Source organism: Nymphalis io, chromosome 2 (genome assembly GCF_905147045.1).
Source record: "Nymphalis io chromosome 2, ilAglIoxx1.1, whole genome shotgun sequence".
Lineage (NCBI taxonomy): Eukaryota > Metazoa > Arthropoda > Insecta > Lepidoptera > Nymphalidae > Nymphalis > Nymphalis io.
Window position 1 is genome coordinate 730144 of NC_065889.1, and position 15348 is coordinate 745491.

Consider the following 15348-nt stretch of genomic DNA (forward strand, 5'->3'; position numbering starts at 1 on the left):
GAGGGGACGACTGATATATTTTGCTTACAATTAATAATAATAAATATAAATAATAGAAACAAGTATGCTAAATAGTATGATGACATAAAATCAAATTGCACTGTTAATTATATTTTTGTGAACCGCACAAACGTTTTCCTGCCTGCGTATACCAATAATCAAGGCGATATCGGTCAAGTCAAATTTTTTGTTAATAATAAGCATTACATTTACTGTACATAAAAAATCTGCCATCGGTTCGGAAATAACACCGAAACCTGTGAAGAACCGGAGAAAGAAATCAGTGTTAATTTGTGTATACGAAGATAAATTTTACAGATAAAACTGTTAGGTAATATTACGTTTATCTGCTTAATACCGAGGTCTTATACTATTACTTTAGTTGACCCTCTTACGGCTCTCAAGTCAGAAACCTCGCGACCTTCCCTTGAATTAGTAACTTCGATCGAACCGCTTTCCCAATATAATTATTTATTCATTATTTACAAATGAAACTAATTAGTTTGTATTTTTATTAATAATTATTGTCACCTGAATAACTTCAAAATTTGACGCTTATGCGTCATGTCTTATATACGTGACATTGGCAGAATATATGCTCAAATACCGTAGATGCACGGCAGAAAGAGAAAAAAAAGACGAATTACTTTTAAAAGGTTACAATTCATAAATAATAATTTTAAAGACGAAACCATTTTTATTAAAATTCACAAATCACCGTGATAATCATTTCTCTACAGCATTGACAGTGTTACTGCTGAAATGAATTTGAATCTTAAATAAACTCAACTAAGTCTGTTTTACATAAACTGAAGGTGATTTACAGAAAAATGGCTTACAACTGATGGCAGTGATTATATGTGGAAGTAATTTTCGAGCCATCAGAAAGCTTGAGATATTTCCTTATGTATGTCGGAAGGAAGGTCTTCCTGTAGGTTATTGGCCTTTGAGTTCAAGGGTGCAGAACCGGCCATATCCCAAATTATATGAATGAACAAAATAATTATTGTAATTGATCAGATTTATAGTTCACTGACCTTTGTACAAATTTTTAAGGACACACTCGAAAGTATTTATTGTTGTAATTTTTTTTAATAAAGTCAAAAACAATTAAGTTAAAATGTTAATATTACGTTTGGACTTAAATTCGATGTGAGTTTCTAAGCGTCCAAATTAGAACGAAGTAAACTTTCATCAGGTATGAAAATATAAACATTAAAGTCAAAGTATAAAATGCTAATTGTCTCACTTTGAATTCGTAATGGGAATTCCGACGTATGTGTCCATATCCACCAACCAGCATTGGAGCAGCAGCATTGTAGTAGTAGTAGATTGTAGGTCTTATCCTAGCAGTGGGATATTCACACTTTAACATAAAACCAGGACAAAAGAGTGAAACCAAATATGATCTACATATGTATTAACCATTTACTTTAAATACGGACATTTTAATATATTAATAGTATTTTATATAAAATGTTACAAAAGTAGTTTGAGAGAACTAAATTAGAATCGAATGTAATAAGAGTACATTTACAGAATATAACCATTATTATACATACTTACATCATTTACAAATACATATTAAGCGAGTAGTTGTGATATATATAACGTCTTAGGTCAAGCATTTGGAAAAAAACATCGCGAACGCGACGGAAATGTACAATAGGAAGTATATCGCGGTATTCAATGTAATACACAACATGAATTATGTACAATTTGACGCGTTATAAGAGTTATATTCGTTCATATCTTCTTAATTACATACGTCGAAACGCCGAATTTAAAATTATATTTAGCTTATACAATACCTTAGATAATATAGTTTAGAAGAGACTTCTTGAATCTTATAAAATTTCACGATTTTTAATTACTTTTATTTTATTATTGAGGATAATGACTCCTGGTGGTAGGGCTTTGTTGCGTTCCGGTTTGAAGGGTGAGTGAGCCAGTGTAACTACAGGTACAGGGGACATAACATCTCAGTTCCCAAGGTGACGCATTGGCGATGTACATTTTCTTACATCATTTCTTACAGTTTCTTACATCGCCAATGTCTATAGGCGGTGGTGACCACTTACCATCAGGTGTCCCAGTTGCTCGTCCGCCTACCTATAACCTAAAAAAAGGATAATGACAATTATGTCTTTCTGATTTTACCTACTAGATTGTTTTGTGCACAAGTATATTCTGTGTTCCCTCACTCTCACACGATCTGACTTTTTACGTTCTCTTACATTAGCGAGTATGTAAACCTGCTAATTACCTAACTCCGAGATGCTATTGCGAACATCTTGACAAAAATCCCAATAAATTGTACTATCCGGATCTGTAATTTAGTACACTATGTTTATTGTTCTAAATAATTTTTTTTTTCTTTCAGTGGAAGACGCGAGCGGACGCTACACCTCCATGTTCTACTGGGGTAACAATTACTGGACCGGCTCCGCGGAACTGTGCAGCATCCTCAACGATCAACACGCCCCTTCTAAAAATCCCAACCGTAAGTATATATACTCAATTACTTTATATGAGCCGTTGCCAGGCGTTAGCATCATTGTAAATTATAAAAAAGAGATTTTTTATTTCAGACATACAACATACACACGCGTACATAAAATAGCATTAGCGTCGCAGCATAGATTTACATTTGATATAGATTTAGATTTACATATTCAGACATATTACTAAAAAAATATACTTTTTTTATATTAAGTTAAATTAAAAATTCGTAATAATCGCAGTGCTTTAGTCACAAATGTTATATTTTGAATCATTAATACATAAGTTTGGAATTTAAGGAAATCGAGTAACAGTCTTTCAAGGACTCATTCACTTTAGTTTATGTAATCCAAAACTTGTTCTCGCCCACATTTGTCCAATGTCCGAATATATATAAATATATCTTAATTAATGTCGGTATTATTACCCGGAGGTACATTATTTATTTGCAAATTTTATCAATGTCCAAAATTCGATGTTTTAACGAACTTAGATTACGCCGAATTTTATTTTATTGATTACAATTAATGTCACGAATATTATATACAACGTATTAGGTAATAATACTAATAATTGATGTTAATTAGTATAAAACAATCATTTTCACGCGTTTATAGAAACGTCTATTTTAACATAATTGTTCGCCCGTCACTTCTCAAGGATTGCTGAACGCCATCAATAACACGTAAATTTAATATGTTGTGAGTTGATCATGTAATAGAATATTTACTAAATTACTCTTAACGGAAAAAATATTAATTTTTAACGCCACGAACGATGGGCGATTAAGTGTAGTGTAACATCGAATTAAAGAATAACAATAAATAAATAAAAAAATCGTTAATAAAGTAACGCGTGCGCCACACACGAGGGCGTATGGAGCGGTGGGTGGAAATATGACAGCATAAAAGTATCATGCCGTATACGTCACGGCATACGAGTCGGTCTTTCCCCAATGCATGTAAATTGGTGTTTCACATCAAAGATATTTTTTTACGTATAACTATAATAAAGAATAGGTACCTCTGATTAGAACAGTCTACTAGGCTTAAAACATATAATTCGATAGAACTCTTGTAAGCAATATTTTGCAGCTATATATTAAAACAGAAGGTTGAGGAATCTATTTTAATAATCTCAAGGTCATAGTTTACAATTCGGTGCTCATTACAAATTCCAATGTCACCTGCTTGTCTAATGTTATTTTAATAGGAAACTATTTAACATATAAAAATTTGCTTCTAAGAACACATAATATGTGTTCTTTGATACCAGAAAAAGTCTAAATATTTATCAACACGAATGCCCATTAAAATTGTAATAAATACGGAACTGAAATTTAAAATCAGTCAAATATGCTAATGTTAATAAAGCAACTATTTTAAATAAATTCTTCTTTACAAAATAAATACGTGATATATAAAAGTTTTATTTTTGCTATCGATCCATTGAGAGAAAACTCAAAATTATCTCTCTCCCTAATTATAAAAGCCGTTTTAGCGACTTCATAAGAAAATATATTGAATCAATACTAAAAGTACAAAAACCTATAAACAAATTCATGAGGATAAGGTTCGGAGCTGATTCGCTGCTCCAATACTGGTTGGATATATATCTGGAAGGTTTTTTAGAATAACACGTCTTATGGAAATATATATTTTTATTATTTTTTTAATTAATAAAATATTAAATAGATGATAAAAGTGTTAAGTTGGACCTTGATTTCAAAGAGGGATAAATAAAAATTCAATTGCATTTAATTATATATATAATTTGACTCGAAAAAGAGCTCATGATGAGATTCTTGCCGATTCTACTCCGTAGAATCTACATTCCGAACCTGTGCTAGCTGTACATCTAATTTATCTTGTAAGATGACGATTCAAAAGTTTAATGAAGTATATTTTGAATTAGATTTTTAAATAAGATTTAAATTTATTAATTGGTAATTATTTCAATGAGCTTCCGAATACGTTGATACGCTTATAATTTAGACATATTATCAAGATTTAAATTTATCATCCACGAGCGAATAAGAGCGAATACGAACATCTCGCAGAAAGTCAATTTGGCTTTCGAATAGGAGTGGGCACGAGAGAGGCTCTTTTTGCAATGCAGGTTCTCGTACAAAAATGCAGACACATGCAACAAGACGTTTTCCTTTGTTTCAGCGATTACGAAAAAGCCTTTGACAGAGTACTGCACGACCGCCTAATTGCAGTATAACATGATATCGGCTTAGATGACAAAGATGTACGTATTATCCAGAATCTGTATTGAAACCAGAAGGCTACTGTACGAGTTGACAATGAGGAGACTGATGAGGTAGAAATAAAGAGAGGAGTCCGACAAGGCTGTATATTATCACCCACACTATTTAATTTGTACTCGGAAAAAATAATAGCAGAAGCAATTGAAGGCCAAGAATGTGGAGTCAAAATAAATGGCCGGTATATTAACAACATCAGATACGCTGACGATACAGTCCTAATAGCATCATCTCCTGAAGAGCTGCAATTAATTATGAGCCTTGTTAATGAGTGCAGTGAAAACGCTGGTCTGAGGATGAACCTATAAAAAACGAAGATCATGGTGTTATCTAAACATAGCTTCGATGACGTTGCTATCATTGTAGCAGGCCAAAAAAAAAATTGAAAGGGTGCGCAAGTACAAATATCTGGGGACATGGCTTAATGACACCTGGAGCTGTGAACAGGAGGTAAAAACTCGCATCGAAATAGCTCGAAGTGCCTTCTGCACGTTGAAAAAAGTACTCTGCAATCGCAGACTTAAGATCCCTGTGCGCATACGACTCCTACATTGTTACATCTGGCCTATACTTCTTTACGGATGTAAGGCGTGGACATTTAAAGAAGACCTCAAAAAACGTATAGAAGCTTTCGAGATGTGGGCATATAGACGTACGTTGGCCATTAGTTGGACACAAAAGGTCTCGAACGTGGAAGTTCTGCAACGCGTCAACCAAAAACGCCAACTTTTGGAGATTGTCAAGAAGAGAAATGTTGCATATCTCGGCAAGTGCTTAAGCATGAAAGATATGAACTTTTGCAACTGATTATGATGGGAAAAGTTGCCGGAAGGAGAGCTGTTGGGCGCAGAAAAAAATCTTGGCTATGCAACATCCGTGAATGGACGGGAATCGCGAGTGCTGCCGAACTCTTTCGCCTCGCGAAGAACAAGAAGGAGTATTTGAAGCTGACTGCCAACCTTCGCTAGTCGGAGTGGCACTCGAAGAAGAAGAAGAATCAAGATTTAATTACTAAATATACAAATGAAATAGCCAAACTAATGTGTTTTTTGAAGAATAGAAAATAAATATGTCTCTTTGGCTGTAGGGCATTGTGTTAGCAGGATAGCTTAACCTAATATCTCAACTAATTACATACATACGAACAAATATATCTTATTGAGATAAGTCCGCCTTTTAACACTTTTTAATTATTATTTTTATTAGTTAAGCTTAGTTCTTGTGCTGTATTTTTGCATTTGTGTGCAACAATGAGATTTACAACAACAACAATTTATTACCAAAAAGCAGAAATATCAAAATAATATTTATGATAGTTGATTCTGTATTTATTTCAAAAATATAGTACATTAACCAAGGCAAACCTCAATGTTGTTGTGTTCCGTAAAAGGTGACTTAATAAGTACTTGTATATAAAAATATAAACGCTAGGGTCGCACGACGACAATGCCTTACTTAAGTAATGTCAATGACCTGTCGAATGTTCTGGTCGGAATTATAAAGGCTTTATAAAGATGTAAAGTAACGGCCTGTAATATCCCAGTGCTGGACAAAGTTCTCCTGTACTGTCTCAAGAAAGTTTTGGAGTTTATTCCACAATGCTCCGAAAATTAAAAAAAAACCTAAATGAAACGAAGGAACCAAAGGACATTTATTTTATTATCAGTATTTTAAGGGGTTTTATTTGGAAGACCGGTTCATATTTTATATTATAAACATATATTAACTTCTTGATATTTTTTTTAAATAAATTCGAATAAATTTCGTATAAATTATGTATAAAATAACTCTTATTTCAGATGACTTATCAGTTTATGTAAATTGAATTTACGTGAGATCATATCTAACAATAGTTATACAACACGCAACATAACTGGAATTCTATATTATAATTTTAATAATTAAGCAGTTTTGGATATTCCACGGATCTGTTGTCGAACAACGTCACGATCGTTTATTTAAAAGAAAAATTCGCTGTTTGTTTAAATATCCCATATTGTTATATGGCAAATAGATTTTTTTTTTTTATAGAATAGGAAGGTGGACGAGCATATGGGCCACCTGATGGTAAGTGGTCATCAAACGCCCTTAGACATTGGCATTGTAAGAAATGTCAACCATCGCTTACAGCTAATGCGCCACCAACCTTGGGAACTAAGATTTTATGTCCCTTGTGCCTGTAATTACACTGTATATTGCTGTTTTGCGGTAGAATATCTGATGAGTGGGTGGTACCAACCCAGACGAGCTTGCACAAAGCCCTACCACCAGTTGCTAATTAGTATAAGAATATAAAAAAAATAAGTTACTAAGATACATTCAAAGAGCCTTTAGTATATAAATAATGTAACTCTGCTTACTCAATAAAATACTTTATAAATGCATGATAAAGCGTGGAGTAAACATTTATTGATTTTCATGCAAGAGTAACATATATTCTATTCTTTTGTTAATATTTTGTCGGAAGAATCTACATCCCGAATCAGGGGTACCTTTACATTTACTTTAATAAGTATTAAACTAAAAAATAAAAATGATTTTTATTGAATATTCCAATAGAAAAAACTCCCTTCAGTGCAGTTAATGACATCTGAAGGGCTTATGTTTGTGTCAGAAGATTTCCAAGAGACGTTACGTACGTTACATGGAAAGCTTCTGACACAGAAAAAAATGTTTTAGCTGCTTTTCCTTTTCCTATTTCTAATTTACTTTTTTTAATTAATCTTTACGTTTGCATTTATGCAATATTAATTATCGTTACGTTAATTAGGGACTCAATTGTTATATATATTATATATACATTTTAACGATATCAATAATTCTTCATCTAATTAATCCTTATGTAATCACGAATCGATTTTAAACGGACTAAGGCTTATCACCAACTAGAGCGTGAATTCTGTTGTTGAGTTTTATGTTAAATAATTACTACCCGTAACAATGTGTAACTTCTTATTAGGTTTCATAAAATAATTATAATACGTTCTAAATGTTTAACTCTAAGGCTCTCCAATCAAGGACAAAGCTTAAGCTAATTCTATCACGCCGCTTCTTTGCAGAGGTGTTTAACAAAATTTCATAAAAAATATGCAGGTTTCCCCTCCATATTTTCCTTCGCAGCCAAACCACGAAACGGATTTAAACCCAAGATCTTTAGTTGATATCCGCCTGAGCTAATCAAAATAAATCCTTTTTTAACATGTATTACACTTACTTATTGATTGTCAAATTATAAACTACCACCGGTTCGGAAAATATATCCAATGACCTATATTAAAGGACTACAATTGTGCCTTATTATGAAATAACTACGTATATTAACTAATATATTATTCTAATAACCTTATTGAAAATGTTAACTGTACTTAAATAGATATGCCCTGCTCAAATGGCTAGTCTCGATGAGAATGACCACTATCGCCAAAAGCGGTGAAGAGGACATCACACCATCACAATAAACTCACACTAAAACGCTGCAAGTTGTCCTGATTAATACCACATTACCATTGCACTATCGTCTATCCGTTAATATTCTGATACCATTACAGGGAGTGCAGATTCACAAATCTTCAGCGAGTGGCGACAGGATGTGTCGGTGACTGGACTTGGACCGCCCTTCGAGACCGCCTTCTACAACGTGCGCATGTCAGTCTCGAGCAACCTCACTGATATTGTCAAAACTGTGAGTTTATTTTGCAATTGTTTATACAATATGGATTTCGTTAAATACATATTATCAATAATAAAAAACAATTAAGTACTGTACAAAAATCATGACACGCAGTATTGCCCAATGAAATCGGAACTCCTTCTCTTTGTTAAAAATAAAATATCAGCCTCTATGTCACAGAAGTAAAATCTATTAAAAATTGTTTCATACAATCTTGGAAATCTATTAGTAATGCTTTGATGTTAGTTTTCATTCGTATAAGTCTAAAATAAATAATTGCATTTATTCAATAGGCTACACCTACTATTTTAAAAGATAATTTGAAGTATTTCCTCTAAATATTAGTATTATTGGACTATATTTCAATATGTAATTATTTTTTACAGCGCCGAACCCTCCATCTTGGTCTTTGTCTACCACGATCATGCTCTCGCGAGCAAGTAGGAGATTTCGTGAATGCTGTGCATGCTCCGCTATTGAATCACAAGGTGATCACGGTACGCTCTCCACAGCACGGTGGCTACTCCTACATTGAGGATCCTACCTTCCAAATACTTTTGTAAGTATAGCGCTGACAAAATATATTTCGGTCATATTTAATTATATATATACGCTAAAAACAACGCAATAAACACATTTTCAATGTGAATTAACTTCTAAAGATTAAACACATCTGATATAATAGCAGTTACAAAACAAAAAAGCGAAAGGTTCTATTTACAACGGCCAGCGGATAATCGAGCTGAGGCCAAGGCTCCTTGAACACTCCACATCACATTACATCATGAGAAATTATCTGGGTCAAACAATAATACAGCTTATAGTGAACGGTTGAACTGGTAGCGCAGGACTTCGTAGGCGCTTTGTATTTGATTGTAGCTTATTTAAACGTTGACTTATAAAGGAGTAATAATATGCTATTACGAAAATATTTTCCAGTGTCGATTTATACAAAAAATACAATGTCTTATAGAAATAATAGAAATAGTCTTATAGAAGCGCCTTGATGTGTTACTTTCTCAACATTCGCTACGTTTTTTTTAATGTTTTGCATAAATACATGAATGTATTTATTTATTTTGGATACAGTAAACGGAATAATAAAAAAAACAATTCGGTTATCAACATATTCAAAATAAGAATAAATATATTTTGATTATTTGAAAAACAAGTTAGTTGTTACTATAATAATACGTAAATATTTTTTATTTATTTAGGATCACCAACATGACACACAGTAATAATTACAAATTAAAAGTTTACGAACTAATAGATCTAAGGGTAAAAGTTGCCATACTTATAGGTACATACATGCAAAAATTACACTAAGCATCTTAAATAATAATAGAAAAGGTAAATAAAATATAAATAAATTTAACACAATTTGGAAGTACAAAATGAAATATAAGTGGTTTTACTATTACGATACTACTAAAATTGTATAATAACAAAATAAAGACAAATAAAACAGAGATCAGTTGTTATGAGCCAACAACGAACACCTTAAATAGTTCAACATAAGAGTTTAAATTTTTCAAGCTTATTTGACAATACATCGACAACTTCTTGTGTAATGAGTTATATTGTCTGATATAATGATATCAATGTAATAAAGAACCGTTTTTATTTAATTTTATGGTTTAATTGAATCCGACTAAATTTTTAATATTTTTCAGGGGTGTATCATGCGTAGTGGGTCTGCTTCTAATTGCCGGGACTGCATATGACATGAAAATCGCTCGGGAAGTGCGCGCGCGCCGGTGTCGGGCTGTAAACATGGTATCCGCGGAAAATGGTGCGTCTGGCTTAAGGCTGGACTTAAACGGACTCGACTCTATCACTGTTGCAAAAGGTATTAATGTAATTATATAATATTTTTAATGAAATAAAAGAACTTACTTCTTACACCAGTTACAGTTATATATTTTTTTCGGAGGTGTTAATTATTATTCACCATCAGGTGGCCCGTTTACTCGTAGATTTTCTATTTAAAATTCAAAAAAAAAAGATTTTTTTACCCATATTATTCATAAAAAACTAAAAGGTATTAATGTTTCTAAGGCCTTAATCGATTTTAACTTACTCCGATACTCCAGGAAAGTCAATGTACAACGTAAACAACAACATCGCAATAAATAGCAACAATTCCGAGGAGAGATTGACCGCGGAGACGTCCTCCACGACTGAAGAAGAACTTAAACTGAGTAAGTTGTACTAATATTCAATATTTGAAAAAATAGCATGATATTTTAAGCTGGTCCGAAATAAGACGCCGTTGTCAATATAATATTATATATTTAATTAATAATGAATTTGTTAGATCCTCCATTTTCTTAAAAACCGCTACCATGACAGTTGTCTTCTTCCGTAATGACAGTTAATGGCCAGATGTAATTTTATTATCAGTCATATCCAACCGACCGATACAGGCAATAAATAAAATGCTAACACTTTTTACTTTTTTATAACTCAGCGGGAACTTTTTTTACAACTACATATATTCGTCTACAGTAACATTCTATTATTAAAATTATTGTCTGCATTATATAAATCATAACAAGGAACTATAAAGTCAATAAATGAATTCTAAAAGTCGTCATTCATATGAAGTAAACTTTATTTATTAAAATATATACATAAAGTAAATATTACCCTATCACAGGTTTTATTTTAATTTTTACTTAATAGAAATGTAACTTAAATAAAACTGCTAAGAATTAAGGTTCTTAAGAGGTTTGGTCAACGTTTAGTTGAATTAGATTTTTTTATCAATTTAACGAATATTATATTAACGTTTTGATCGAAAAAAAGTTATCTTTGCGATCTATTCGTACCTGCGATTTATAACTTGAACGCGCCTTAAAATTACATGAACATTAAAATTATCGTGTCTGTTAATTATAATATTTCAGGAAATTTTAAAATAACAAACAAATTATATATTATGTTCCTATTATAACAGGCGTTTGGTCGGAACTGCTGCTATCCTTCTCGATGAAGGCAAACATCTTACAGATCCTCGACCAATCCGTCGGATCAGACACTGTGCCTGTAGTTCATGGTTTGCGCTCCTTGTCTATGGTCTGGATTATCTTTGGACACACGTGTATTGTTGTGTTTAAGGTAAGGTTTTGAGTATTTCACTACTTCTAAAGCTTATTTGTCGTTTTTGCTACCACTACCGGCGAGGGTGATAGTGCCCAGATATTTTCTCCCTACATAGAAGCACCCTCGTAATCCGATTAAAAAGAGATTGGGCCCAAGACCGACGGCTTTACATGCTTTTTAGGCACAATAATATAACAACCGATAACTTTATAAGTTCAAACAGCTACTGCGAATTTCTTTAAGGAAAAATCCCAATATGTTAGACTCACAACGGGATCTGAACTTGGAAAGTCTATCGATCCTAGATATTACAAACTCGCCATCAGACCAACGGCACTATAAACTGCACAAAACATAATGTCTATGCTACATATAACTTTACTCGTTCGTTATATCTTTAAAATATTTTCAGTACGCTGATAACACAGCTCTGAGAGCCATTTTGGAAAAGAGCTTCTGGTTTCAACTGATCATAAGCGCTGTGTACAGCGTCGACACATTCTTCTGCCTCGGGTAAAAAAACATTTATTATAAATATCTTAACTGCACAGTTTGATAAACTTTTGCAAAGGTTATAAAATAGAATAGTTGTTTTATATAATTTGTTATCCTATTATTACTTTACTATTTGTTTTATCTTACTTACCTGTCTCATGTCTGTCCTATTTGTTTCAACAGCGGTATACTGGTATCGTTCCTGTACTTCCGAACGAACGCGAAGGGCAAGCTGGACCGCCTCACGAAGGGCCGCCGTAAGCTGACCGCCGGCGCGCTGCAGTTCTTCGGACTCATCGGATATAGATTCGCCAGGTCTGATCACTTCTAGTGTATTATTATTTATTAAATGGAATATTGGAATTATTCATTTATCTCACATTTGGAGTGGAAAAATGGAATTTAAATGACACAAATAATAAAAGTCTGACTAGTATTGATTTTAATAAAAATTATAAACAATTACAAAACTAGAAAAAATATCAAATAAAGTATTTTATTTTCCGAACCGGGGGTAGTTATTAATTTGACTGACAGTACGTAAATAAGATGTTTTTAAGTTCAAAGAATCTTTATTCTCAAAAAAGACAAACGTCACTTACATGAGAACAACGTGACATAAAGTTAAATATAATAATGGTCGCCACATTTCATAAGTCATCAGTATTAATTTTGCAAAATGTAGCGTGAGAGCCGATACTAGAACTCGTTACATTTTTTACTTACATTTTTTATAGTATGTAGTAATTTGTTATAAAGTTGTACTCCTTCAAACGTTATATCTTTTCGTGCATACTTAGTTCTAATTTTCGCTTTTATATAAAGTAATAGAATTTGAATTTAATATATTACATATTATGTCACGCTAAGTACAATATTAATTCACAAGGTGTAAATAAGGCTATATGAAATGTTTTTTGTCTTAGATTAACCGCGCCGTATCTCTTCATGCTGGGCGTAGTGGAGGTGACGATGAAGTGGTTCGCGCACAACGCCGTGTTCGAGCCGCCAGCGAACGACCACGAGACCTGCCCACAGTACTGGTGGAGGAACTTGCTCTACATCAACACTCTCTTCCCAGTCGAGCAAATGGTGAGATGATTTGAGAACATCACATTTTAAGATCAGAGATGAAAACGCTGTTAAAGCTCGAGAATATTCATTGAAAATACCGTTTTTTATTTCGAAATCATTTCGTGTTTGGCGGTGAAAGCTGAATCGTAAAGAAACCTGCACATGTCAGATGATATTCTGCCAGATGTATATACAATGACTCACATTTAATTCATATTTATAAATAACACATATTGTAAATAACCTTTTTGACTTAAATAACAGTAAATAAACAATATGGAATGAAGTATTTATATAAACATATATTTATTTGCGTAATTGCAGTGTAAATTTGTTTTATTAATTATTGTTGTTGAAACTAGTAATCTTATAGGAAGTATAAGAAATAGCCGTAATCTAAATATTTGCATATTTCCAGTGTATGCTGTGGAGTTGGTACCTGTCAGACGATACACAGTTCTACGCTGTGAGCGCTATCCTTCTTATCCTCGCTACAAGGTAACTAAACAAACTAAAAAGTATTGATCAACCATTAATTCCCCTTAACTTTATCCCCTTTATTTGTGATCAATGCGGTGATTTTTCTCTTCCATATATATATATCTCTAGTACTGCTCAAATATTCCGATTATTAAGTCCGCTTGCATTTAAGGTCTAACAAATATTACTATAATGTGATACTTTTCCAGTGGCTTATATTTGCTTATAATTAACGGAAAAAATAATGGGACAATCTACTCAAGATAAGGCAGTAATAAGACATCAAACAGTAATAAAAAAAAACGTTATGACGTCATACATATACATTTTTGTAACTTCCAGTCACTTCAAGCTGTCAGTGGTATTGACGGGTCTGTTCTTCCTGTCGTCCCTCATCACCACGGGCTACGTGTCGTACAGCAGTCAGCACATACCGAACAGCGAGGACCCCTTCACGCAGTTCGACAAGATATACGACAAACCATGGACAAGACTCGGACCCTACCTCGTGGGGATGGCCACTGGATGGATACTGTTTAAAACTAATTTGAAAATCAACATGGGCAGGGTGAGGTTCCATAGAGAATAAAAATATTTTATATTCATTTAACTGCTGTGTTTTGGATTAAAATATCCATCCATTATTTATTTATCTCGTGCTTGGCGGTGAAGAAATACATGATGGAATAAGTTAAAAATCAACAGCCACATATAAATCCATCAACCGGCATTGGAGAGCGTGATGGAATAAGCTTCAAACCTTTACTAAAGAGAAGAGGCCTTTAGCCAGTAGGAGAACATAATATATTGTACAGCCTGTTACTTTTTTACTGGCGCCACTACGTGCCTGACTACTCATGGCATGATTATCACTCTGATATATGTACCAACTGTAGTTCAAAACTATTATGAATCTTGATTGATTAGATTATTTATGGCTCGGTTTTCAAGATAGTTTTTGCCCTCAGATATGGGCGCTAGTGGGTTGGGCGGTGTGCACTTCGACGCTGCTGTTCCTGATCTTCGGCCTGTACCGCACGGAGCTGGACGTGGCGTCGGCGGCCGCTTACAGCGCGCTCTCGCACTCGCTGTGGGCGGCCTGCGTCAGCTGGGTCATCATCGCTTGCTCCACGGGGCACGGAGGTGAGATACTCGCTAATGGTAACGGTTATAGAAACTTTAAATCCGTGATTTATCTCATGGTTCTTTAACATTAAAAGAATCATACTTCAACAACAAAAATTTTAACGCGTTTATAAAAAAATGTCTAAATAAACTTGGAACTAATTTTAATATTATAAAAGTAACAGCCTGTAAATGTCCCACTGCTGGGCTGAGGCCTCCTCTCCCTATTTGAGGAGAAGGTTTGGAGCTTATTTCATATTATTATGAAGTGAATTTATTCTTTAAATATTGTTTTGGTTAAGTGACTAAATAAACCTGCGGTTCATCCGAATGTAACCCTAACCCCGTAATTAACGACGCGCGTGCGCAGGCTGGGTGCGGCCGCTTCTGTCGGCGCCGGTGCTGTACCCGTTCTCGCGCGTGACGTACTGCGCCTACCTCGTGCACCCCGTCGTGCTGCGCTACGTCGCCATGCATCTCACGCACCCCATACATTTGGGGGAGCTGCTTGTGGTGAGCCGTCGACTGAATTATTCTCTGCTGTTCATAACGATCTTGGATATGGACTAGCTATCGATTTTTAGGTCACCTAAAACAAGCTTTTACTGCCGAACAAGTTAAACTT

General features: G+C 33.8%; 1 protein-coding gene across 1 annotated transcript in view; it reads left to right on the plus strand.

Moving 5' to 3' along the window:
• Window positions 1-15348, plus strand: part of LOC126777978 (uncharacterized) — a 47657-nt gene that overhangs the window by 30895 nt on the left and 1414 nt on the right. Inside the window, exons 2-14 of the mRNA XM_050501349.1 lie at window positions 2384-2503; window positions 8320-8453; window positions 8828-9000; window positions 10118-10293; window positions 10538-10645; window positions 11404-11564; window positions 11962-12062; window positions 12228-12359; window positions 12971-13136; window positions 13537-13616; window positions 13941-14166; window positions 14567-14741; window positions 15094-15236. Coding sequence (XP_050357306.1) covers window positions 2384-2503; window positions 8320-8453; window positions 8828-9000; window positions 10118-10293; window positions 10538-10645; window positions 11404-11564; window positions 11962-12062; window positions 12228-12359; window positions 12971-13136; window positions 13537-13616; window positions 13941-14166; window positions 14567-14741; window positions 15094-15236 — 1895 coding nt within the window. The remainder of the gene's footprint in view (window positions 1-2383; window positions 2504-8319; window positions 8454-8827; window positions 9001-10117; window positions 10294-10537; window positions 10646-11403; window positions 11565-11961; window positions 12063-12227; window positions 12360-12970; window positions 13137-13536; window positions 13617-13940; window positions 14167-14566; window positions 14742-15093; window positions 15237-15348) is intronic.